This window comes from Dasypus novemcinctus, chromosome 12 (assembly GCF_030445035.2).
Source record: "Dasypus novemcinctus isolate mDasNov1 chromosome 12, mDasNov1.1.hap2, whole genome shotgun sequence".
NCBI classification, from domain to species: Eukaryota; Metazoa; Chordata; class Mammalia; order Cingulata; family Dasypodidae; genus Dasypus; species Dasypus novemcinctus.
The window spans coordinates 98,021,704-98,047,742 of NC_080684.1; the positions used below are offsets into that span (position 1 = coordinate 98,021,704).

At 61.3% G+C, this 26,039-nt stretch overlaps 1 protein-coding gene across 1 annotated transcript; it reads left to right on the forward strand.

Annotated features, from left to right (window-relative positions):
• Positions 1-326: 326 nt before the first annotated feature.
• Positions 327-25,342, forward strand: MICALL1 (MICAL like 1). The gene is made up of 16 exons (XM_058308799.2): positions 327-581; positions 5,014-5,062; positions 5,334-5,475; positions 9,429-9,517; positions 10,696-10,838; positions 12,032-12,459; positions 13,568-13,625; positions 14,481-14,842; positions 16,511-16,926; positions 19,080-19,214; positions 19,793-19,919; positions 20,040-20,130; positions 20,282-20,355; positions 22,546-22,660; positions 22,872-22,918; positions 23,973-25,342. Exons 1-16 carry the CDS (start codon positions 436-438, stop codon positions 24,092-24,094), a joined length of 2,544 nt encoding a protein of 847 aa, XP_058164782.1. The 5' UTR covers positions 327-435; the 3' UTR covers positions 24,095-25,342.
• Positions 25,343-26,039: the final 697 nt, after the last annotated feature.

Sequence of the window (26,039 nt, forward strand, 5' to 3'; positions counted from 1 at the left end):
CCCGCCGCCGCCCCCGCCCCGCTCCCCCGCGGCGGCAGGCGGGCCTCGGGCGGGGACGCAGGGCGGCGGGGGGCGCCCCGCACCGACGCCGGCGGCCGCCCGGGGGAGGCGAGCGGGCCGCGGTGAGTCAGCGGCGGCCGCCGGGCAGGTCCGGGCAGCGCCGGGCGGCGGCGGCGCAGGGGCCGAGCCCGGGACCCGGGAGCCCGCGCCGCGGCCCGAGCGAGGACCCCGGCGCGGCCCCGCCTCCTCCCCGCCCTCTTCCCGCGGCCGGCGGGCGGCGCGGAGCGCGGGGCGCGCCGGGGCAGAGCCGCGCCGCAGCCGCAGCCGGAAGCCGGCTCTGCGCGGCGGCCGCGGGCTCGAGGCGGCGCCGGAGCCGGGTCCCCGGGGCCCGAGGGGGAGGCCGCCCCGCCGAGCGCGGCCGGAACCGCGCGGGTCATGGCGGGGCCGCGGGGCGCGCTGCTGGCCTGGTGCCGCCGCCAGTGCGAGGGCTACCGCGGCGTGGAGATCCGCGACCTGAGCGCCTCCTTCCGGGACGGCCTGGCCTTCTGCGCCATCCTGCACCGCCACCGGCCCGACCTGCTGTGAGTCCCCGAGGGCGGGCGGGCGGGCGGGCGGCGCGGGCCGGTGCGGGGACCCCCGCCCCCCTCAGTGTCGCCGCGTCCTGGTGGTGACAGGCGCCGCCCCCCGGAGACGGGACGCCGACCCCTCCGCCGGCTGAGCGCCCCGCGGGCCGCTGAGAACCCCCACCCGGGGCTCCCTCCCTCTTTCTGAGCCGCTTGGACATCCGCCCTCCACTGGGACCCTGAACCGGTTCCCCAGGCCGGTCCCCTCCTCCCAGGGCCACTGACCCCGCCCACAGGGCACTCATATCCGCCAGAGGGACGCTGAGCCCCCAAGACCTTGTCTTTCTCTTTGAAGGGGCACTGAGCCCCTTTTGGGAGCCCTCGTCCTTTCCTCCACTGAACTCCTCTCCAACAGGGACCTGCAGGGCCCCCGGCCCCTCTCCAGGGGGCCTTGCTCACCCCGTTGGGACCCCCTTGCATTGTGGGCGAGTGAACCTTCACTTGGCTTCTCCCCAGTATCATCCGGTGCCTGGCACAGAGGAGACCCCGGATAACAATTGTTCTCTCCCCAGGCGTGTGCTCCCTGTCCTTGCCGCCTTCCTCAGTGGGGCCAGGAAAGAGTAAGGCGGGTGTCACTGGAGAAGCCCCCCAGGATCCTAACAGCCCCCAGCCAGCGGCTCCAGAGCTGCCCAGGGAGGGTCTCCTGGGAAATATATTCCGACCCAGAGCAGTTGCCTTGGGGCTTCTAGCTCAGCGCCTTGCCTTGGGCCTGGAACCTCTTCCTCCCTGCCAGCCAGCCAGCCCTTCCTAAAACACCGCGTGAAAGTTCCGTTGGTGTCCCCCGTTCCTTGAGCTTCAGGCCTCTCATCTGCAAATCAGGAGAAGAGCCACGGTTCTTGCCTCCCTGGCCTGCAGGTCCCCTGCCGGGAATGGCCCTTCCAGGGCTCCCCAGGCCTTGCAGGGTCTAGAGTCAGGAGTCCATGCCTGTCCCACCTCCAGACCTGCGCTTCCCCAGGGCAGTGTGCGGATGGGGGCTCTGATGAAGGAGGGAGGAAGGAAAGGATTGCCCGGAGGATTCCACGGTGCTCTTTCCTCACTCAGTACGGCGAGGTCCAGGGCCTGCGGGTGGCGGGGCTGGCCCTGTACCGGCGCTGGCCGAGTCGGTTTTGGACGTGGGGATACGGAAGTGAACGCGACGAGGCCGAGCTGGAAATTGGGGCGCTTGTGATGACTGCCCGTACGGCGGCAGAGGATGGGGCTCCGGGCCCGGGAGCAGGGCTTGAAAGAGGAGCACTGGGATGGGCCCCCTGGATTACATTGGGGTGGGCACTCCAGGGGGCTTGGGTTTGGACGGCCTCGTGGCGCAGGCTGCCTGTTTGTGGGCATCTTTTCCGTGGCAGGTGTACAACTCCTGTAAATCACTGGCTTCCTCCAGGCATCGTCTCTAAAGTGGGATTGATAATTAGAGCCACCTCCTGGAGTTGCTGTGAGGATTAAACGAGATAATAAGCATTTAATTAGTGGTAGTTATTATAAGTAGTGTTATTTGGCATGGGGGGCAGTGCACGTTTTATTCTTCCATTTACTCAACGAATATAGAGAGTGTATGGTTTCTTAATCAATTTTAATGAATATGGTTTATTAAAATTAATTAAGAAAAAATAAGACAAAAAAACAAATACAGACTTATTCCGGGTTGGTCACTATGCCTGGTAATGGAGATGGCAGCCACCGAGACAACCCCACGTTCTCCCCCAACCTGTGGGAGGAAACAGATGTATAAACAGTGATGCGGGTTCCCTGAGATAAGTGCTCCAGCTGAGGGCAGGGCTGGGAAGGCCTCCAGGGGAGAGCACGGTCCCCCTGGAGATGGCAGCAGCCAGGTGAGGGGCCAGGGGAAGGGCTTTCTGGGCAGAGGCCCGAGGCCCCGTGTGTGTGCCTGCGCCTGGCAGTGCTGCGGGCACCTGGCACCAGGTGTCGAGAGCACCTGGCAGCCAGAGTCAGGAGCCACTCAGGCCTTCTGGCTGGACGGGGGCCACGGGCAGCCGTGCGACTTTTCTGGCAAGGGAGGGATGTGCCCAGAGGAGGTGTGGGGGCTCCTCCTGAAAGGAGATCCAGGGTCATGTTCACTGGCAAGGAAGGGCAGCGCCTGGGCCACCAGCCTTGCACAGGAGGGAAACCGAGGCCCAGGCTTCACAAAAGGCACAGAGAAGGCCTTAGCGAGGGGAACGGAGCCTCTCCCTGAGAGTCGCGGTGGGGCAAGGTGCGAAGGCAAGGGTCATCTACAGTGGGGCTCGACCCCCCTTCAAGCCCCTGGCGCTGTGGGCCCCGTGGGCAGCCCCGGCCTCTGCTCTGGGGGAGGGTCCTGCTGTGGTGGTAGGGGGCTGGTGTCTGCCCGTCTCCATCTAGTGGGATGATCTCAAAGTGCCCTTGAGGACAAGGACCAGGTGGGTTTCATTTCTCTGTCCTTCCTCTTCCCCAGAGCCAAATAGAACTTCCCGGGCCTTTGGAAACGCTCAGAAAATATCCACGTTACCAAAGTCCAGGTGCTGATTAGAAGTCCTGGAGTATCCTGGGGGCTTTTTATGGATTCAGCATTTTTTTTTTTCATTCAGTAAATATTTATTAAGCACCTACTAAATACCAGGAACTGCACAGGGTGCTGGGGGCAGAGGGTAAAGAAAATCCTGGGCCTTCTAGGAGCACCGCTGGGGAGATTGAAATAAACGGGTAGAGACAAGTTGCTTTTGTCTCACTGGGTGGCAGAGCAGGCCTTTGTTGGGGGCTGGGCTGGTGTCCCCAGCCTGGGTGGTTGGAGACTTGAGGCTGGGAGGTGGACAGCTTGCTGAAGGCCACACTCCCTGTGGTGGCAAGGCAAGGATTTGAACCCCGCCAGCTTTGCTCCAGAGTCTGCTCTCATGGCCTCCTTCAGTGACCCTTCCCCAGCACAGCTCTGGAGTTGAGGGTAAAACAAAAAGCCCAGGCTGGGGGGGGGGCTAGGATGCTGGGGGGGCTGGAGCCGGGGAACAAGGCTCCCTTGGCTGCTGAGGCCAAGGCCAGACTTGGAGGGGCAGCCCACACCTTTGGCCTGCTGGGTCGGGGCTTGGTGAGGTAGCACAGGGGAGAAGGAAGGGCTGGGCCAGATGTGGCAAAAAGGGGGCATTCCCTCTCCTCAATCGACCTCAATCGACCCAGCTCTTCTGGGGTTCTCGGGCTGCCCCAGCCTGCCTTTGTCCAAGGTTCATTGTACGTGAACTCTGCCTGGAAAAAAGTTAGGGGGTGGGGAGGGAGTGTGTGCTCCCCTGCTCCCTCCTGTCTGTGAACCTCTCTCACCTGCCACCTGGGAGGTGGTGCGAGTGCCTTCCCCAGTTTGCAGATGGGAAAAGAAAGGCCTGAAGGACTGCTGACCTAACCAAGGTCACGTGGTCTGGCCTGAAAGAGTGGGGCCTGGGACCCAGGCCTCGAGGCCCTTTTTAGCCCTAGAAGGGCAAGACTGCTGCCAGGTACCCAGGAGGCTGCTGGGTGGGAAGGCTGGGCTGCCTCGGCTGGTTTCAACCGCTCCAGCAGCTGGGAGGGGAAGGAGGGGGATAAACAAAGCCTGCCGGCCAGCTGGCCCTTCCCCAGGCCCCCCTCACCTCCTGCCTGCCCTGCCTTCAGACGCCACCGCCTCTCACCTGTCCTGCCTTAGAAACTGGGAAATCTTTTACTGCCCCCAAGGGAAGATGCCCCCAGGACCGACCTGGCCAGCCAGTGCCAGCAGCTCTGGGGTATATATGATTTCCAGTCCAGTTCAAACTTGTTCTTCCCTTCCTGGCGCCCTTAAAAGAAATCCCAGGCTGGGCTGTGTTGGGGATTTGGCAGGTCGGTGTGGTGACGGCAGGAGGGGGCCAGAACTGTGGATCCCCGCCGCCAGGTGACCTCCCCTCTCGGGCCTCGGTGTCCTCCTGTGTAAAATGGGGTAGAAGCCTGCCTCGTCGAGTTGGAATGAAAATAAAGTGAGTGCAGAAAGGATCTCAGCATAGGGCCTGGGTACAGCGGGCCGTCCCTGGAGGTCCCTGCGAGTACAGGTGCTAGACGTGGCCTTCATTTTGTCTTCGCCACGGCTCAGTCCAGGCTTCCCAGGAAAGGTCTGGAATCTGAGTGTGGGAAGGGACCATCAACTCCAAAAATGAGGCCTGAGCCCTGGCCCTGCTGAGTGGTGGCCCAGGCTCTGGTTGAAAGCTTCCAGGCCCCCCCCCGCCCCCTCTCACCCCCTTCAGCCCCGGCTCTTTTAGCAAGGGCCTGTTGCCTGAGTCCCCTCCTCTGTCTCCAGGCCCCCCACCCTCTCCCAGAGGCTGCTGCTGGGATGAGGTCCCGGTACCTTGCTCCTTCCTGGCTGCATACCCCTGCCCAGCCCCCTCCTCGTCCAGATCCTTTTTTCACTGAGCCTCCTCTCCTTTGCTTCTTGCAGAGATTTTGATTCACTTTCCAAGGACAATGTCTTCGAGAATAACCGCTTGGTGAGTTCCCAGACAGATGCCAGAGAGAGAGAGAAAAAAAGAGAATGGGTGTGGGTATATCGGGCAGGGGCTTGCGAGGCAGGGGCTGAGGCCAGGGTGGGCCACGGGACCCGGGAAAGGCCCTGGCTGCTGGGCATCCAGGGTGGGACCGGAGCCCATTGCCCCCTCAAGCCACCGAGGGGAGCGGGGCTTGGGCTGAGGGGCGCCCACTCACTGCTTCCTCCTCTGCCGGCTGCTCCTGCCCCCACCCCTGCACCTTCTCCTGCTCCAGGCTTTTGAAGTGGCCGAGAAGGAGCTGGGGATCCCGGCTCTCCTGGACCCCAACGATATGGTCTCTATGAGCGTGCCCGACTGCCTCAGCGTCATGACCTACGTGTCGCAGTACTATAACCACTTTGCCAGTCCTGGCCAAGGTAGGGGGGGCCTTCCCGGAGGGGAGCCTGGGGCGGTGGGCCGCAGGTGTAAACAGGGAGCTGAGGAGGCAGTGGATCATCTATTCAACCATTCATTCATTCGTTCAAATACTAATCGAGTGCCTACCAATAACTAGCTCGGAGCTGGGCCCTGGGGATACAGCTGTGGATACAATCTCAGTCTTGTGGGGATCAGACAATAACCACCAATGAATAAACCAACAGATAGACCAATAAATGAAGAAGCCGATGTCAGAGGAGGTCAAACAGGATGAGTCGTCTGAGTTGGCCTCCTGGTACCCAGCCTCACTTCCTGGGAGTTTTCCTCCAGAGGGGCAGTGGCCGTGCGGGTGTCCCTGTCTTCCCAGAAGTGCCCTTCCAGGCCCAAGAAACGAGAGGCTGGGGAGCTAGGATGGGGCGGTAGGGTTGCCTTGCTGCCCCGAGGCAGGCCACTGGGCTGCTGCTGAGCCTCCTGCCTGGAGAGAGGCCCAGAGAGGGGCCTTAGGGAGTGCCGGGTCACACAGCAGAGGAGCCAAACAGCCAGAATCCAGGGTTCTGACTCCTGCTGTGGGGCCCTGCTGTCTGTGGGTTCAGAGGGCAACGGGGGCCTTGCGCTTCTGCCCCTTTTCAGTCCCACTTCCTGCCTCTGCTCTCAGCTGGACAATCCCAGCCCGTCTCGCTAAAGAAAAAGTGTTTCCTGAAGTCCGTTTTTTTTTTTTTTAAGATTTATTTTTTCTTTCTTTCCCCTCCCCTGCCTCCATTTGTCTGCTCTCTGTGTCCATTTGCTGCGTGTTCTTCTGTGACCGCTTCTGTATCCTTATCAGCGGCACCGGGAATCTGTGTTTCTTTCTGTTGTGTCATCTTGCGGCATCAGCTCTCTGTGTGTGCAGCGCTATTCCTGGGCAGGTTGCACTTTTTTCACGCTGGTTGGCTCTCCTCACAGGGCAACTTCTTGCACGTGGGGCTCCCCTACATGGGGGACACCCCTGTGTGGCACGGCACTCCTTGCGCACATCAGCCCTGCACGTGGGCCAGCTCATCACATGGGTCAGGGGGCCCTGGGTTTGAACCCTGGACCTCCCATGTGGTAGGCGAACACCCTAACCACTGGGCCAAGTCCGCTTCCCTGTTTTTTTCCTTACTTTAGTAAAATATGCTTATTATAGAAAATTCAGAACATAGAAGAAGGCATAAAAATATTAAGCTAATCTCTTTCTCTGACCCAGAGATAACAGGCAGGCTTAACTTTACAACTGAACAAATAACGTAATATGTATTTTAATAGAAATCAAAAGCATTTCAAGATCACAGAGTCTTTTGGGGAGACGCTCTTGAGGATGGGAATTAAGGGTGTGGATTCAGCTTTGGCTCTGCCTTTTACATCTGGGTGACCTGGGCCCTTTACGTACCCTTTCTGCCTCAGTTTCCTCTCTGCAGTGGGGGCAAGATGAGCAACCATCTTGTAGGATTGATGAGGAATAGATCAGGGCAGTGTAAACCTTTTGGCTCTGTCTCTGGCCCTTTGTAAGGGCCCCAAGTTAGTCTTATTATTCTTTCTTCTTTGTGCCGTTGAGTATAGAGTTTTAGCTTCCTGACTTAGAATCACAGTTCAGCCTTATCTCTCTGAGGGTTCCTTGTGGCCAAAACCAAGCCTGTTTACAAAGCTTTTCTCCAGAAGGCCACCCCTTCCTGGCCTGCCCTGGTGGTGACAGCAGCGGTGGAGGCGGCGGCAGTGGCGGTGGCGGTGGCGGTGGTGGCGGTGGTGGTGAGGGTAAGAAGGTGGGTGGGCCTGTTCCCACCCCCACTCTCCCTGGGCGTGCCCCCAGGTAGGGTGAGAGCGCCCTGCTGGGCCCGGCCTCCACTGTGTCGGGCGGGAGCTCCCCCCTTGCCCTGCAGCGATTCTAGCTAATAAAAGTACTGTTTGTGCTTTTCCAACAACTTGGCCCCTCAGTGCAAACCATTTTTATTCCATCTGCTACTCAACCAGAGAAAACCCAGTGCTGTGTTCCACCCCTGGAGGAAAAGCTGGCAGTTAGGCTTTCCCACAGAGTGGCTTGTACTGTACTTTCTGGGCGAGTGGAGGGATGTCAAGGTGATTTTGATCAGACTTGACTTTCACTGGACGGGGCCCCTGTAAAACCTGGCGCCAGCCGAGATGCCATGGTGCGCAGGGCGCGGCAGGCTGACCCGTCCTCAAGGAGCCTCAGCCTGCTTGGGGAATCAGAGTGTGATTGAAGGGAGCCCAGCAGCTGTGGGAAGCCAGGGTACACCTGCCCCAACAGGTGTGGCTTCTGAGGCCTGGCAGGCCCCTGCTGGCCTCTCCCCGCTGAGCTCAGGCCACTCCCTGCCCTGACTCTGGTGTCAGATTGAATTTCTTGCTCTTCTTTGACTTCGTAACATTCTTTCACTGCTAAGACTTTCCTCTGCTGGTCCTCCTGCCTGGAACACCGTTTTCTATTTCATTCCTGCCAGACTCTTGTTCATCCTCTACTCTTCAGCTAACATTTTGCCTCTTCCGTGCAGCCTGCCCTGATACTCCAGGTGCTCTTGTAGTCCCCTGCCCACTGGTCATGATAATCTCAGTGGCTCATGTCTCCTCCCCTGCAGAATGCCTCTGTCTTTTTCATGGCCATGTAACCTCAGCCCTTGGCATTGATTCATTCATTTAACAAACAGTTATTGAGTCTCTCCTCTATGCCAGGCAGTGTACTAGGTGCCAGGGAGAGCACTGAGAACAGGACACACTCGGTCCCTGCTCTTATGTGGATGGAGGAGGAAGAGAGAGGGGAAAAAAATCACTGTCATGTTTTTTCAGATGGGTGCAATGCAATGGAGAAAAGAAAGTAAGCCATAGGAAGGGATGCAAAGCAATGGAGGGCGGGAGTGGCCACTTTAAATGGGTAGTCAGGGAGGGCCTCTCTGAGGAGGTGACATTCCAGTTGAGCCTGAAAGAGAGAAGGTGAAGATCTGGGGGAGAGTGTTCCAGGCAAGGGGGCAGCAGCGGGGCCTGTGTGCTTTACGGGAGTGTGTCGGGCGAGAGGGAGGAGATGAGCGATGTAGTGGGGGGAGTGGGAAGATCATGTCGGGACTTGATGAGGCTGCCAGGCTTTCAGCAGTTTTGACCATGACTCACGGTAAAAGAAATACATTTTCCAGCACAATCCAAGTTCGTGCGCACGTATGTAACTGAAACAAGTTTCAGGAAATGATTCTTCCCCTTACAACATGTGATGCACGCTGCTGTTTTCTATTCTATTTCGTTTCTTAAATGCGCTGGTTGAAATCCACTCAGTCAATTTCGTGATCCACTAATGGGTTGTGGCCCAAAGTTTGGTAAATGCTGTTTTAGGCCATGGTAAGGAATGTGGCTTTTATCTTATTTTAAAAATTATCACACAGTAATTATTTTTTGGTGTACAGTTCCCTGAATTTGGGGGCTTTATTTTTTAATCACTGGGTACATGCAGCATGGGTACTCAGTGAATATTTGCCAAAGCCGTGAAGGAGCTGGCTGGGCCTTAGGGGGGGCCAGGGGGCCTGCGGGTGGGAGGGGCGGGCAGGCCGGGTTTGGGCTGCACCTGTCCACGTGGGGAGAGGCAGGGCAGCTCCGTGTCGACCCCGGGGAAGCGGCTCATTGTCCTGAACCTTCGAGCCAGCACCCTGTGGGTCCCCTGCTTTTCCTGGTGGGAGAAAAGCTGTCTGCGCCACCACATTCTGGGCGCTCTGCTTGACTCGCTGCTGCGCTCTGCCATTCTTACCACCGTCGCCGTTTCGCTGAGGCTCAGCAAGGTTAAGCAGCTTGCTCTCCTGCCCGGAGCCTGGGCGACGCCGGCTCCTGCTGCGGCCTCCCGGCGTTGGGCGGTCTGCGAAGGGGCTGTGAGCTCGAGGCATAGGCCAGACGGAGAACGCAGGGTCTCCACCTGCCTCAGCGCCGCTTTCCAATCTCGTGGCAGCTGGGGCCTCATCGCCCAAGAAGGGCCCGGCGCCTTCCTCCCCGCCGTCTGAAGCACCCACCCCAGTGCAGCCAGAAGACGGGGCTCAGGTAGGCGATGCCTTGGCCAGGCAGGGTGGGTCGAGGAGATGGCTGTCACCGCAGGGACTGCCCTTGGGGAGGGAGGCCCTGACAGTGTCCACGGGGTCTTCTCTGTCCGGGCCCCGTCAGCTTTGGGAGTTCTCGGGGCCCCTGGAGACGAGGAGGGAGGCATGTGTCTGAGGCAGGTGTCCACTCTGGGCAGGGAGCCCCACTTTCTCCGGGGTTCGAGGTGGGCTCAGGAGATGGCATGCCTGGGAAGGGGAGAGAGGGTGGTGCCCCCGGGACTGTGCATGTTAGTGAAATGAACCCTCCCCTGGATTGCTGTTGGGACAGAGCTTTTGCTTTCTCGGCTGTTCATTGACTCCTCTCAGCGATACTGGGGGTTGGTGTTATGGGTCCTGCTATACAGATGAGGAAACTGAGGCTCAGGAAGGTTCAGTCATTCCTCTGAGGTCACCTGTCTGGGAAGTGGGGCCACGTGGAGCTTGTGCCAGGCACCTGCTCCAAGGAGCTTCCAGGTGGTGACACTAGCCATTCACATCGGACAGCACTTCACAGTATGCGAAGGGCTCTTCCCCACCTGCTCCCGTCTCAGTTATGCTGGAGGGACCCAGGGTGGGTGCCCGTGAGCATGCGTGGGGCTGAGATGGGCAGGGGTTAGACAATTCCAAATTGTGGGTGGGAGCCCAAGGCCCAGAGGCAGGAGTGGCCTTTCTCTAAGTCACTGGACTTAGAAGTAGAGACACTGGCATTTAAATCTGCTGCAGCTTGAGGCGGAGAAGACAGAGAAGGCAGATGAGATGGCGCCGAGGGCACAGTAGCCGTCAGGGAGGGCCCGCTGAGGTCGTGGCGGCGCAAGAGCAGCAAGGGGGAGGGCCGGGGAGCCAGGGCTGCCTTTCCTGGGGGAGGCCCCTCCGATGCGGGAAGTTAGGCTTTGGGTGTCTCCACTTGGGCTCCGAGAGTGGCCTCAAGAAGTCTTCCTCTCTGGGCCTCAGTTTCCTCCTCTGTGAAACAGTGACACCCTGCTCGCCATTGCCCCCTCGAGGGTCCTGCGAGGCACGTTACATGGGGAAGCTCGGGACCCCCCGGGGGCCGGCGCTTGTGAGAGGGAGGGCAAGGGGGTGTTCGGGAACCAGGCTGGCTGGGACTGTGCTCCCCCCGCAATCTGCCTGTCCCCTTCCCTGCAGGACGCGGAGCTGTCCCCGGGCAGCCTGTCGGAGCAGGGCCCACGCCGGGCACCCAGCAGCACGTGTGCGGCCTGCCGGCAGCACGTCCACCTGGTGCAGCGGTTCCTGGCCGAGGGCAAGCTGTACCACCGGCATTGCTTCCGGTGAGAGGCTGGGGCAGCGGGGGGGCAGAGGGCTCGCCCCAGAGCCCCCGCTACCAGGGAGGGCTTTTCACGCCAGACCATCTTGCTTGGCGCCATTTTATGGATGAGCAAACTGAGGCTTAGTGAGGGGAGGGGACTGGCTCCGTCACATCGTTAGGGACAAACGGGCTTAGAGCTCAGGGTTTCTGCTTCCAGTGACTGAGCTCTCTGAGGATAGCTATGCGAAACAATGAATTAAGGAGCAGTATGTGCTTTAAAGCCATTGCGATGGGTAGAGAGTGTTTGTAAATCAAAACTAAGTCAAGAAAAAAGTGCCATTAAGAAAGAACCTTTTTAAGAATCATAGTATCAACTTGTTCTCGGTGTGTGGCTCCTGGGAGTTTTAAAAAGACTGAATCGGGGGCAGGGAAAATACTGATAACTCAGAAAAGTCATGAAGACACTTTCTACATTACAAAAAGAGATCTGAAAAGAGAATAAAACATTCAAGGGGAGCCACCGCCTGAGACTTAGAATGTTGGGGGGAGGTGTGTGGGGGTGACCACAGCCCCTGAAACCGAGGAAGCCAATTCCCCAGGGAGCTGATTGCAGAATTCAGGTGTCATGGGGGGGAAATGGCGAGGAGGGAAACAGGGTACACCTGTGCTGTCACATCTTGGCCTCAGGACATTAAAGTTAAACCTTTTTTAATTGTGACCTCCAGTAAGAGTTGATATTGGGATCAGTGTAAATACGAAACTGAAATAAAACTGGTATATATAGATGGGCAGCTGGAATAAGATTTCACAAAGCAATATTTGTCCTTATTTGTACAATGTACCCTGATATATTCTATTTTAGTTACATAACAAACAAACAACTGGTTTGGTTGGAAACCACCAAACTGATTTCCTGAACCACTGGTGGGTAACGAGCCCCGCACTGGATGGTGCTTTAGCGGTGAAACCTTTGCTTCCTCTTGTAGCCCAAACCGAAGGCATGTTTCACAATTTATGTTGATTTCACGTAGGTTTATTGCACTACTATGTCTCTAGCAGTTACTGTCCCCCCACCCCTTGGCAGTCCAGGGTACTCAGCCGGGATCTGCTGGCGGCTGGAGGAGGGGAGCAGACGGCCTCGGCCGCTGGTGGGGGCGCAGCCAGCCCTGGCCAGGCTGTGCAGCTGAGTTGAGCCCCCACCCTGTCTCCTGGCAGGTGTCGGCAGTGCTCCAGCACCCTGCTGCCCGGGGCCTACAGGAGCGGGCCCGAGGAGGGCACCTTCGTGTGTGCGGAGCCGTGCACCCGGCTGGGCGCGGGCGGGCCGTCAGGCGCCAGGCCCCAGCGCCCCCCACAGCCGAGGCAGCAGCCCCCGCAGCAGCTGGCAGGAGAAGACGCCAACGCCGTCGAGGGTGGCGGCCCCGGCCCTGGTGCTGCCGCGGGGGCTGAGGCCCGGCCCCAGGTCCCCACCAAGCCCCGGCTTCCCAGCAGACCCCAGGAGCTGGGCAGCCCCCCACCTGGCCGCCCCAGGCCCGCGCCCCGGAAAGTCTCTGAGGGTTCCGCGCCCACCGCCCCCACGCCCCGGCCGCGCTCCAGTCTGCAGCAGGAGAACCTGGCGGAGCAGGGCAGCGGTGGCCTCGTGAACGGTGAGCGGGGCCCGGCGGGACGGGGGGCTTGGGGGACCGGGGGCACGTATGCACGTCTGGGGGCTGCAGGCCGCTCTGCGCTCGTGCTCGTGTATGCGCGGGGGGGGGGGTGTTCCCTGTGTTTTGGAGGTTCTTAATCACACAACAAATATTTGCCGAGCGCCTCTGGTGCCTTGCTCCGCTCCGGAGGCTGGGGACCCAGCGCGGACAAAACCGACGCCCGCCCCTGCCCCGGCCTGCCCCACCCCGGGGTGCCTGGGCTGTGGGTGTTCTCTCGTGGCCATCTCCTGTGTAGTGAGCATGCGGCCTGTGAGTCCCCGAGCGCCACCCGCGGGCACACAAAGGTGACCACCCCCGCCCCCACCCACGTGCTTGTTGGTGCCTGGCAGGGCCTGGGAGGGGTGGGTGTGTCCTGGTGACGTGGGCCCCTGAGGACTCCCTCCAGGCTGGTCGGAACTGCATGGAGAGCCCTGCCCCACTCTCTGCCCCCCCCAGACCCTCCCCAGTGCCCGCCCTGGGCTTCCGCCAGCTCCTTGTCACCTGACATGCGCAGGGCCAGCCTTGTCGTTCTGGCAGGGAAGGCGTCGGAGGCCTCGGGCCTGCGCCGGAACGTTCTCGTTTCTGTCCCGGTCAGCACCGTGGAGGCTGCTTGCACCCAGCCTGGGCTGGCACCACGGCACAGACGCCGTCCGACCTGGGGGTGCCCGCAAGTGCAGGCACAGACCCAGGGGTTTCAGAACTGTAGAACCCCTGAAGGTGGCAGGAAGCAGAGGCTGGTGTGGGCTCTGGGGGTACACCTCCAAAGAGGTGGCACCTGGGCTGCATGGAGGCCAGGGCCCCCCACCGTGGGAGCCTCTGTGGGTGGAGTATGCTCGGCTGCCCACTTCTCGGCTGGAATGCAGGGCTCTCCAGGCCTCCCTGCTTTGTGCTCCACCTGGTCCCCTCTGGAGCTTATCTAGAGGGTGCAGGGGAGGTTGCCCTGTCAACCCCGAGTCGCTGCCTGTCCAGGGAAGCAGGAAGGGCCCTGCTGGCGGGGCAGCCGCTCCGGCTTTGCTGTCCGGTGCGCGGCTGCCCGTGAAGGCCTGTCTCACTCTCCTTTCCCATCTAGGAAGGCTGCATGAAACCCCCGTCCCCAAGCCGAGAGGGACACCCAAGCTGTCAGAGAGGTTGGTCCCCGAGGAGCTCCCCTGCTTTGGAGACCCTGATGGGGGGATGGGGGTGCCCCGTGGTGGGGGGGTGGGTTGGGAGAAGGGCTTCCTGTGGGGAGGGCTGGGCTGGGGGGGGAGGCCCATCTCTGGGTGGCTCATTCTGGGATGCCCGCTACCACCGCCCGACCTGCTCCTGTGACAGCAGTGCCTGGGGGGGCCGCCTGCCCGATCGCCCCATCCCTCCGAGCGTCGGTGCCTGCGTAACGTGGGGGGCCAGGGCCTAACTTGGTGGCGAGGGTTAGCAGAGGATAGAAAGGCCCAGAAAAGCTCCGTTGGGGGCCTGGCTCTCCCAGCTCTGCAGAGGGCCGTCTATTTCCAGCTGTCCTTTGGGAGCTGTGCTTCCCGTGTGATCTGCAAGGAGAGAGGTGGGCCACAGCTGTCCCAGGAGTTCGCGCTGTGCACTGAGCACGTGGGTGGGAGCTCCCCGGGTTGTCCCAACAGCCCTGGGAGGCAGGTGTTATTACTGCCCCATCTAGTAGGTGGGGAAACGATGCATGGCGAGGCCAGGGAACTTGGTCTTTGTCATCCAGGTAGGAAGTGCCCGAGCCCCCGTCAGTTCTTTTCCTGGGCTGGCTTAGCAACAACTGCTGGACTTGAAGGCTCACCCCTCTGGGCCTCACGGCCTGGCTGGGGTGTGACTGGAACAGTCCATTCATCAGCCTTGGGCCCTGTCTGGCCCCAGTAGCCTGGGGATGGGAAAGGGGCAGATTTTCAACGGCACATGGGACTTGGCCTCAGTGCCGTGCAGGGAGAGAAGGAAGCTGAACTGCTCACCACCGCCAATGGCTCCTGCTGCTTTCTGCCTCCCCCCAGGACACCAGCCCCCAGGAAGGACCCCCCATGGATCACCCTGGTGCAGGCAGAGCCCAAGAAGAAGCCGGCTCCCCTTCCCCCGAGCAGCAGCCCCGAGCCGCCAGGCTGGCGGGTGAACGGCGAGGTCGGGGAGGGGGCCCAGCAGAGCCCGGCCGCCCGCCCGGAGCCCAAGCCCTCCAACCCCTTTGAGGAGGATGGGGAGGAGGAGCCCCCGGCTGCACCCAGCCCGGCCACCAGCCCTGCCCCGGCCCACCCGGAGCCCACACCCAAGTCCCTGCACCCCTGGTATGGCATCACCCCCACCAGCAGCCCCAAGACAAAGAAGCGCCCTGCCCCCCGTGCACCCAATGCATCCCCGCTGGGTGAGTGCCGCCTCCTGGGAGTCCTCTTGGTGGTCAGAACTTGGGGTGTTGGGTGCCTGGGTCAGCCCAGGGACGGGGAGAGGGGGCTATAGTGCAACAGAACCTCTCCCGGTTGAGTGTCTTGTATTTTACGGGTGTCTTCTCAATTGATCCTAGAACAAACCTGTGAGGTAGGTATTAACCGTATTTTTCAGGTGAAGAAACTGAGGCACAGAGAGGGTAAATACCTAAGGCCTCACAGCGCTAGGCAGTAGAGGCAGGATTTGAACCAGGCAGTCTGGCTCCAGAGTCCATACTCTTAACCCTTCATAACCCACCTCATAGGGCTGATGGGAGAATTAGCTCTTATCCAGTGAAGTGCCTAGCACAGTGTCGGGCTCATAGAAAGCACCAGAAGGAGTTAGCTCAAATCCCGCCTGACTCGGCCGCCACCACTCCAGTTGCCAGATGGCTTGGGCTCTGGCCTGGCTGGGTATGACAGGTGCAGTGATTCTGGGCAATTCCGACCCAAGTCTGACCCGTCTCCCTGTCTGTGAAATGGTGTGGGTCAGCCAGTGTGCTGTGCCTCCCCCACCCAGCACTTCCTCTCGCCAGGTACCCTGCATGTTTGGCTTTTACTTTCAGTCTTGGACCAGGGCTCTGGGCTCCATCACCCTCTACAGTGGGTGCTCTGGGAGTTCAGCGGATCCCGTCCGACAGTGGGGCCCAGAACGTGTCGGAGGAGCCCAAGGCTGGGGCTCAGTGGGCCCTGGGGACCCTGCCCTGGCCCCTGGCCGGGGCCCTGGGACCCTCTAGCTGTGTCTGGTCTGTCCGAGTGCAGGAGAGGGGAGGCGGTGGGGGCAGGGGATGGGCATGAGCTCTGGTGTCAGACACAGGTGGGTTCGAATCCCAGCCCCGACATTTGTCAGAGCAAGTCCCTTCTCTTCGAGTCGGTTGCCTCGTCTGGAAAATGTGGATGTGATCCTCGGAAGCATGGGTGAGGCTTAGATTGGGGCAGGCAGTGCCTGCCTGAGCCGGCTGGGGTGCAGGCTGACCCCCTCGCCCTCCTGCTGCCCGCCCTCCACCCCTCCTGCTCCCCTGGCCTCCAGGGCGCCTGGGCCATGCCTCCCCCACCTGGTGGATTAGCCTTTTTAGGAAGGCGGGACCGTATGTGCAGCACAACATTTCCCCGCGTAACCTTTCAAGTGCACAGTGCAGTGGTGTCCGTGACCGTCAGCAGTGGTGTGACACCATCACCACTGTCCACAACTAGAGCTTCCGCATCGCCCCAGACAAACTCTGTACCCACCAAGCACCAACTCCCCGTTAAAAGGGCCTTTTAGGTTTGGCTTTGCTTTGGGTGAGATTCTGACACGGGAGTGGCTGTGGGGTGTGTAGGGAAGTGGAGGCAGCAGGTGTTCCGGGGAGGACATGAGTGGAGGAGGGACCCCAGGGTCATAGCCATGAGGTGACACCCTGGAGCTGAGTGTCAGATAGACTAGGGTGATGTGATGCGCTTCGTGACCTTGGTCGTGTCGTGCATACGCTGTTTCCTGGGCCTTGGCCTCCCCCCGTGGACGCGGAGGGGGCCGGGTTTCCAGGGCCGCTGGCTGCTCTGAAGCAGGGAGCTGCCAGGTGGGGCTGGAGGCCCTGACTCGCCCCCCGTGGCGCCCCTGCTCATTCCCACAGCTCTCCACGCCTCCCGCCTCTCCCACTCGGAGCCCTCCTCGTCCACCCCGTCGCCAGCCCTCAGCGTGGAGAGCCTGTCGTCCGAGAGCTCCAGCCAGACCACCAGTGGGGACCTGCTGGAGCCCCCTGCCGTGCCCAAGAGCTCCTCCGAGCCGGCCGTCCACGCCCCTGGCACCCCCAGCACCACTGCCAGCCTCTCCACCAACTCCTCCCTGTCCTCCTCTGGGGAGCTGGGGCAGCCCAGTGTGGACCGGACACCTCAAGCCAGCCCTGGCCCTGCCACCAGCGCTGGGGGCAGCCCGGGTCCCCAGCCAGCCAAGCCCTGCAGCGGCGCCGCCCCCACCCCGCTCTCGCTGGTTGGAGACAGGAGCCCTGCGCCTTCCCCTGGAACCTCATCGCCCCAGCTCCAGGTGAAGGTGAGTGCCCGGCACCCCCGAAGGCTGCCGTCCTGTCCAGTGGACAGGGGCCCGCACTCGGGAGGACGTCCGTGGCCGTCCATCTCTGCTGGGCCCCTGACTGCTTCAGAGTCCTCGCTGTGCCCATCTGCCCATTCACCGTTCTGCTCGCTGAGACTCAGTCGAGCGCTCCATCCTTCCGTCCATCTGCCGCACCTCCCGCCCATCCAGCTGCCTGTCCGCCCTCCAGCTGCCCAGGGCTCCATGCATTTGTGCATCCGGGCCCCGCTCACCTGCTGACCTCCATGTGCTCCCTGCTGGGGCTCAGCCACCCTCAGCCACACGTCCCCTGCCCACCCCGCCGTTCACTGAGGCTCCATGTCTGCCACATGAGTTTTTGGGGTTGTCTGCTCGTTTGTCAGCTTCAGGCTAAGACCTGGGGTGACCGGGGTCAGGCCCTCCCTCCCTTCGGACAGCCTGGTTCTGGTGGTCCACATTCACCCCCACTCGCTCTGAGTGCCCAAGACTCGCCCAGCCCCTGGGCACAGGGCGCAGGAAACCTCACATGGGGCCACCGTCATCATTCATGTGCTGTGACTGCCAGCCAGCCCTGCCTGTCACCCAGGCAGGCTACGTCCGCTTCTCAAACATCACCTTGTGATCGGTGCACTAATTCCAGCCCTGCCACCCTTGTGCTGTGTGACCCGAGAAGGCCCTGCCCCTTCTCTGGGCCACAGGCTCCACTGATAGGAGGGGTGGGCAGCACCCAGCTTTCCAGATGGCTCTGAGGAGTCCCAGGGCTCTTTGGTGGTGGAGGCAGGGCAGTGGGTCAGCCGTGGACTCCCCGCCTCCCTCCACACCCTTCAAGCAGCTCCTTTTGAAACACCCATTTCCTGCTCTGGGCATCTGGGAAGGCTGTGGTTGGAGGAGGAGCCCGGGAAAGGCTGGCTGTTGGCCCTGGTGCTCAGGCTGGCCCAGGGGCTTGGCTGTGCTGGGACCCCCAGCGTGTGTGTGGAGGGATGGGCAGAGTCCCAGGTGGACCTCCGCCTGGGGCACCCCATCCCTCGCCCCAAGCTCAGGATTAGGAGAGAATCCCAGAGGCAGGGAGCAGGAGACAGAGGTCTTGGGTGGGCCGCCCTGGCCCTGGCTCACGTGGTGGGTGCTCCCCTGCGGGAACAAAGCCCTGCTCCCTGCTGAGCCCAGGCCCCGGCACTTTCCCTGCTCAGAAATCCCAGAGCAACAGCCAGCCTGAAAGAAAACCCCTGGGCTGGCACAGGTGAGGCGAGCAGGGTCCCTCGCTCCCTCCCGCAGCTCCTGGGAGCAAGCTGGGTGAACGCTCGTGGCCAGTGAACAGCCTTCGTTGAGGCCTCGTTAAGGGGCCTGTGGTGACGCCTGCTTCCCATGAGCTGGGGAAAGTGGTTGGAAAACAATGACATTGCCCATGTGGCAAGCAGGCCCTTGTTGGGGCGCTGCCCAGCCTTGCTGGCCGCAGGGGCGGCGGGAGTCTCCCCACACAGGCCACGACAGAGCCGGGCGAGCTTCGCCTGAGTCCAGCGGCTGGGGACCCTCCCAGGCCGGGAGGGAGGGCCCCGCTCCTTCGTCTACTGGTCAGCTGGAGGTTGGGACCCCTGCTTTCCTGCTTCCTGGCTGGGCGAGCCTGAGTGAGCTCTTCGCCTCTCTGAGCCTTAGAGTCCCTGTTGGACGAAAGGGGGGTCACAGGTGCTGACCCCCATGTTCTGACCACTGCCCCCCGAGGCCGGGTGGCTGCCCAGGCCCTGAAACACACAGATTCTCACCTCCGTTCCGGCCCCTGAGACCCGTGTGACTGGGCAAGTGACTTAACTGCGCTGGACTTGAGTTCACTCCGCTTTAAATGGGTGCTACAGCGCCCGCCGCGCAGGGCGGTTGTGAACTAGGGCGGTGTAAATGCGAAGCAGCCAGTGCAGCCCCTGCACCTGGAGGCGCCCCGGTAGTGTCAGTGCCATGGCCACGTGCACCCGAGCTGAACAGGGAGGTGCTCTCTGCCGGGGCCCGCCCTGCGCAGCGAGCCCCTGCCCGGCCGTCCAGGACTGCTTTCCCACGCCCACAGGGGCTCCTCCCCAGGCCAGCCTCAGGGCCCGGGTTTTCACCGCCCCCTGCCCAGACTTACCCTCCATCATGTCTCCCTCCTGTAGTCTTCCTGCAAGGAGAATCCTTTTAACCGGAAGGCCTCCCCCGCAGCCTCCCCCGCCACCAAGAAGGCCGCCAAGGGCTCCAAGCCGGCGAGGCCGCCTGCCCCAGGACACGGCTTCCCGCTCATCAAACGCAAGGTACCAGCCTGGAGTCCCCAGGGGCGGCCGCCCCGGGCCTGCACACCTCCCCTCTTCGAGGGGATGGACAGCTGCCCTCATGTCCAAAGGGGGCTCTCGGGTGGCCATCTGGAAGGTTCAGCTTGCAGCCAGGAGGATTTAGAGTCGGCCAGCCGTGCGGGAGCTGTGGGGTGGTGTATTTTTTTTGATACTATAAAATAGATGGAATACCAAAGCGTTTAGAGGGTGGATTTCTACTTAATCGCCGTAGGGTGTTCTCCAGTTTATCTCTGTAGTAGGGTCCCTCTTGCTAATTGCATGATATCCTTTCCTGGAGTGGCAGGGGAGGGGAGGGGAAAGGAAGCCACGCCTCCCCCTGGGTGGGCCTGTAGGTGCTGGGACCAGCACGGAGGGCTTGTGGCTATCCTTAGAGCAACCCCTCCCCCACCCTGGGATCCTGGCACTGGCCATGCTGGGGTGTGGGGAGCACGCGGGCCCCTGGATCCTGGGCTGGCCGGTGCTTCTGGCGTCAGGCACAGGTGGGCAGGCAGGTGAGAGGCGTCACCTGTCCTCCAGGTGACTGGGGCACTATCGGGCAGGTCCAGGCTGACCAGTACATCCCTGAGGAGGACATCCACGGAGAGATGGACACTATTGAGCGCCAGCTGGATGCCCTTGAACACCGTGGGGTGCTGCTGGAAGAGAAGCTGCGTGGTGGCATGCACGGTGCGGGACCTGCTGGGGTGGGCCTGGCGGGGTGACATCGGGGGGCGCAGGGGCCACACCCTGGAAGGGGGCCACGCCCCGGGGGTTCTGCCCCAGCCTCAGCGAGCATCTGGTTTCCAGAGGGCCGTGAAGATGACATGCTGGTGGACTGGTTCAGGCTCATCCATGAGAAGCACTTGCTGGTGCGGCGGGAGTCCGAGCTCATCTACACGTGAGTCCTCGCCGCTCTCTTGGCCCCCAGGTGCCCCTCCCCAGAGTCCACACAGCTGAGGAGCGAGCCTCTTCCCTTGGCCCCGACAGGACAGGGCAGGACGGCCTTGGAATGGAGGCAAAATTGCCAATAGCGTCTTCCCACCCTCTAGCTTCAAGCAGCAGAACCTGGAGCAGCGCCAGGCAGATGTGGAGTACGAGCTCCGGTGCCTTCTCAACAAGCCGGGTGAGTGCAGCCCTGGCGTCGGATGGGGGTGGGGGAATCTGGTTCTTGCCTCCTGGCTGGGGAGTGCATGGACGGAGGCACAGTGGGGGTACACAGGCAGACTGGGGGGGAGCGGAGGAGAAGTGGGGCTGGGAGGTGCCGGCTGAGTCTCTGAGGAGGGAAGGCATTATAAGGGGTGAAAATGGGCTCAAGGCCATGCAGGCTGATGGCGTGGCATGGACAGCGCGGCATGGGGACAGTGGGGGGATGGGGAGCAGACCTGCATTTGGGGGTGCCAGGGGCAGGGTTGCCCCAGGTGAGTGGGAGGCAGCGTCCGAGGGACGGGCAGACAGGGCTCAGAATGACACGGGAAGCGGGAAGGGTGGGACCGAGAGCCGGACAGTCCTGTGTCCTGCTGCTGGCCGGCCGTGCGACTCAGGCAGGTCTCGGCCTCCCTGGGCCTCCATGCCTGCGTGTGTGTTAGGAATGAAGAGGCCACCACACGTCCAGTGGCTTGGAAATGCTGACGGCTGGCAGTTCTGTGGCTGAGCAGGGGGCTGGCAGGGGACGGCTCCTCACGTGTCTCCTGTGGCGACGACAAAACATGAGCCCCGGCTGTGGGCAGAGCCAGGCTGCGGGGAGCCGGGGGTTTGAGCGCTTCCTACGGCCTGGACGTGGCACTTCCACCCGGCTTGCCTAGTTGCAGCCTCGCGCCAACCCTGAGCCGTAGGTCACTGTTGTTGCCGTTTAACAGAGAAAGAAGTGGAAGGCCAGAGAGCTGGCGAGACGCGCCGCTGGTGGTGGAGCTGGGCTCCCACGGGGCTCTCTGACTGGGCCTGTCCCTGTACACGCAGCCCCTCCCGCCTGCTGGGGCGGTGGCCCGGCCTCTCCAGCCTCCCTGCTGTCTGGAGCGTCTCTGGGGAAGCCACAGAATGTCCCAGCCTTCCTTTCCTGCCCATGAGTCACTCCCAAGTCTCCTGGAGGCTGGGTGGCCACTGCCAGGTGGGAGCCGCAGCGACACCCTGTGGCCGGAGTGGGCGCAGCACCTGCGTGCCCCTGGCCAGCCTGGCCCTGGGCCTGTGGCGTCGCTCCAGCCCTTTGGGTGGTGGCAGCACATCCTGGGCTTCTCATGCTGTCCTGGACATCACTCTTGGGGGTGAGACTGGTTTACAGAGGCCTTGGGTGGGTTGGAGACCCCACAGGATGGCACAAGTCCTGTAGCTCGAGGGGTATCAGACTGCTTGGGTTCAAGTACTGTTCCTCCCTCATAGCTGTGTGACCAGATAAGCCTCAGTTTCCCCCCCGTAGACTGGGGCCAATAGTTTACTGAGGCCACAGGTTTAGGAAGTTGCAGAGCAGGATTTGAACTTGTGGGTGCCGCTGAAGCCCCTGTTCTGTGCTCAGAACTAAGCTGGGCCATCTGCTCCTGACTTCTGACACGGTGAGGTGGTCGGGGAATGGGGCCATGGCCGAGGGGCCCTGGAAGTTAGGCCCGAGATGGGGAGGCCTGTGGTGGCAGAGGTTGTGGAGGGAGGGCCAGCTGTGGGCCCCATCCCCTGGGCTCAAGGCCAGGTGGGCCTGAGAGTGGTCCTGGGGGCTGGCACCGGGGAGAGGAGGCCGGAGTGGCAGCAGCTGTGTGTAGCTCCCTTGCCCTGCTGTCCCCTCTGGTCCATTCTCCTCCACGGCTTGGATGAATGTCCCACCATGTCATTTGGGTCACGCTGCTCCTCCTGCATGAGGACCCCTGGGGCTCCCTGTCATCCCCCCACCCCCACCCCTTTCTGGCCCCAGCCTTGCCGGCCACCTGGCCTTCAGGGGCTCTCGGCAGGCCCAGCACGAATCCTGCTTCCCCTGAGAAACCACCTGGGAAACGCTTGTTGAATGAACATAAGCAGGAAACCCTTTGGCATGCCTCATTTGGCTGTTCTTGATTCTCAGGACTAGTATTGCAACTGTCCCTGTCCCCTCATCCCCACCCCCACCTGAGTCCCTTTGAAGGATTCTTTTGGGGTACTCAGCCTAGAATCTTTGGTCTCTTCATTTTCCTAGGAACCTGTAACCTCCACCCTTCCAGGACCCTCCTTTCCGTCCTCATGGTGTCTAGCCGGGCTGCCTGGAGCCTGCACTTAGCCCTTAAGTCATGGTTCCTGGCCTCCTGGTGTAGGCAAGAAGGTTTCCTGCCACTTACACCCCACCTTTTCTCCCTGATAGAAAAGGACTGGACAGAAGAGGACCAGGGCCGGGAGAAGGTGCTGATGAAGGAATTGGTGATGCTCATTGAGCAGCGCAATGCCATCGTCAACTGCCTGGACGAGGACCGGCAGAGGTGATAGGGCTGAGGGAGGGGCGGGGCCCCGGGCGGGCCTTGCTCCCTGGCAGAGCCCAAGGCGCAGTCCCGCAAGGCAAGGCCGCCAGCCCTGCTCTCCCGGCCAGAGACCCCAGGGCATCCTTGCTCCATGTGGCCTCAGGCTGGAAGGGACTTGGAGATGGCCTCGTCCTTCCTCCTGTGGGCTGCTTAGCTTTCCTTTCTCATTCAGGGAGGAAGAGGAAGACAAGATGTTGGAAGCGATGATCAAGAAGAAAGGTGAGCCCCCCTGGGGATGAGGCTGCTGCTTGGGGGTTCTGGCCCACGTGAACTGTGGTGCTCAGCCTGGGGGCTGCAGGGGTGGGGGCGGGCTGAGCAGAAGCTTGGAGTGGGCCCTGCAGGGCTGGCTGGGAAGCCCACAGGGTGAGGCAGGTCAGCCCACAGCCAGGAAGACTGGGTGGGCCAAGTTCTCAGGGTGGGCGTGGGGATGGCCTGGGGCCCTCAGGAGAGAGAGTGACTTGGCCTGAAGCTGTCCCTTGCTCCTGGAGATCCTCAGCTTGTCCTGGTGGGGTCAGTGGGCCCAAAGAACAGTGCCTACAGGGGCATAAGCTAGTGCCTGGAACGGGTAACGTAGCACCGGGCTGGCCGCCTGGAGACCTGGGTTTTGATCTTGGTTCCACCAGTGAATCGTTTTGTGATTTTGTGGTTCAGTCCGGATTCCAGGTCCAGCTCTGCCATGTGGTAGCTGGATGACTTTGAACCAGCCACTTCGCCCCTCTAAGCCTCACTTTCCTCATCTGCAAACTGGGGGAGAGACTGCACCCACCTCACAGGCATGTGCTGAGGGTCCCCTGAGATACACAGAAAGCACAGAAAGCTCACTGGGTGTCGGGCCATTTCAAAGGCCCCGCAGTCTCCTGGTCTATAAAAGTAGGAGCTTGGACAGCCGTTTTCTGAGGTTTCTTCTAGCCCTGACAGTGACTGTATTGTCTTGGTCTCAGTAACCCACAGAGCTGTGAGCACCAGCTCGGGTGAACTGAGCCTTTTATGGTAGTTTACTTAGGCCCTGCATCAGCGTTCCCAGAGTGCTCTCACATCTGTTTATCACCTGATCCCAGTCAAAACCCTGGGAGAGGGGTGTGGCCCCATCCTGTAGATGAAGAAACAAGAGGCTCAAAGGTGAAGCGATTCGTTCAAGGTGCCCCCGGAGGAGGTGGGGGGCCGAGCCCTGTGGTGGCATGCCTGTGCCTTTGTCACAAGCCTTCTGGCCTGCCAGGGATGGACGCCCCCCGCCCCCCACCTCTTATTAAATGCTTCCCTTTCTTTCATGCAGAGTTTCAGAAGGAGGCAGCACTCGAGGGCAAGAAGAAGGGGAAGTTCAAGACGGTGAAGATGCTGAAGCTGCTGGGAAACAAGCGCGACACCAAGAGCAAGTCCCCCAGGGACAAGAGCTGAGGTCGAGGAGGGAGCCAGCTAGAGACTGCCACCTGGGCCCGGCTCAGCCCCGGGCTGTGCTCCGCTGCTGGGGCACCCTGCTGCCCTTCCAGATCAGGCGAGAGGAAAGTGGAGTTACGGAGGAAGCCTCTGGATGACGGCCGCTCCCTCCCCAGGGGCCTCCGGCTGGTCTGGGACAAAGAGTTTTCTTCCCTCTTCTCCCAGCCCGAGCAGCTGCTTCTTAGGACCCCAGAGGCCGTGACTGACCCAAGGAGCGAGCAGGGTGCAGGGAGGGGCGGTGGCTGAGCACGCCTGCCCTCGTACCCCCTCCCGGCCACTGCCTTGATGGCGCAGCTCCTTGGTCCCCCTTCCCTGCTGTACCAAATCCAGGTGGGAGACTTAGCCGTCCTTCCCACCCGCAGACCGCTGTGGCCTCGTCCCCTGCCTCCAGGGTTCTGCCCCTCTCGGCAGGCCAGCCGGCAGGGCTGCTGCTTCCTACCCCGTCAGGACAGCAGGCCCCGCAGCCCCTCGTCCCAGTTCCGCCTCACTCAGGAGCTCTATTTATGAAGTCCTCATTCAGTGTGAGTTAGTCCCTGAGCGGTCCATGCGCTGTCCTCAGACATGCGGGGGCCTGACAGGCAAGACCCTTCCTCTCCCCCCCTAGGCTTGAGGGGCTTCCTGCATCTCTCCTTATTCCATAGGAAACTTCACTTCCCTGACCTCAGGGCTGTGAGGGCCGTGCTGGGGCCTGTGGGTGCCCCCCTGGTAACTCCGCCCTAGGGCTCGTGCCCCTGGCAAGGGCCTCTGGGTGGCAGGCTGTGTCCCACTTCTAGTTCTTGATCATCAGCCTTTGGAGAGTGCCCTTTGAGGCGGTGCTAACCCTGGTTCTTTAACCCCCTGTAGTCTGATCCCTAATTTAGAGCTTCCCTCCACTGCTTCAGGTCTAGGAGAGTGTCCATGGCCTTGGCTAGCCTGTCCATGGCCATAGCTAGCCATGCCTCACCCTCCTCAGCTGTCAGTTCCCTGACTCATTCACCACCATGGGACCGGCGGCCCACTCCCCTGCAACGGGAGTGGGAGAGGAGCCGATGGGGACCCCAGGGAGCATGCCCAGCAGCCCCTGGTTGAAGCACTGTTGCCATAAGCTATCTCTGGGACACCCCTAGGGCTCCCTTCTCTCGACTCGCCTCTGAGAAAAGATCACACTGTGTTAACTCGTGAGGATTTTCCTCAGCATCAGTAAATGGAGACCGCTTCCCATTGCCAGTGCCCAGCAGTCACGTGGTGCTTCCCCCCTCGGTCAGGTCTGCTTCCTTCCCGCCCCTGGCGCGCCGGGTGGCTGGCTCCTCTGGTTGCCCCTGAGGGTCTGGAGCCCTGCTGGGCAGGACTGTCCTTCGTCGGCAGGGAGGGGTGGCTGCTGGCATCTCCCTAGCCCCTGGTGGTTGCTTCTGAGTGCACCTGCTGGCCCACCCAAAGGTGTTTCAGGGGCGGGGCCAGTAGCCTCATGGATGGCATCTGACAGGCTGTCTCAGTGCCGAGAGACCAAAAGGGTGGTGGTGGGGACCGGAGTGTCTGTGTCACGGCTGTGGAGGGAAGTTTCTCCTTACTGAGGCCAACTGTTGCAGGTGGGCCTGTGGGCCTCTTGTTGCCAGGTCTTTGCAATGCTTTGCATCCAGACTTGATGAGTGTGTGATCTGTAAACGTTGGCAACTCACAGACGTAAACAAGGTTAGGCTGATGTGGTGTCAAGGGTGGGTCGAATCTGTCCTGCGCGCCGCGTGATGGATCCTACGAGGTGGAGGGTGGCCTGCACCTCAGGTTCCCCCCCTGCCCTTAGGTTCTTGTTGGGTGTGTGAACACAGAGGCTTCCTGTGGCTTCCCAGGGCACATTCCTAGCCAGGTGTCGAGCTCCCCACTTATCTGCCTGAGGATGCCATATTTATCCTGCAAACCCAAACGGCTCATG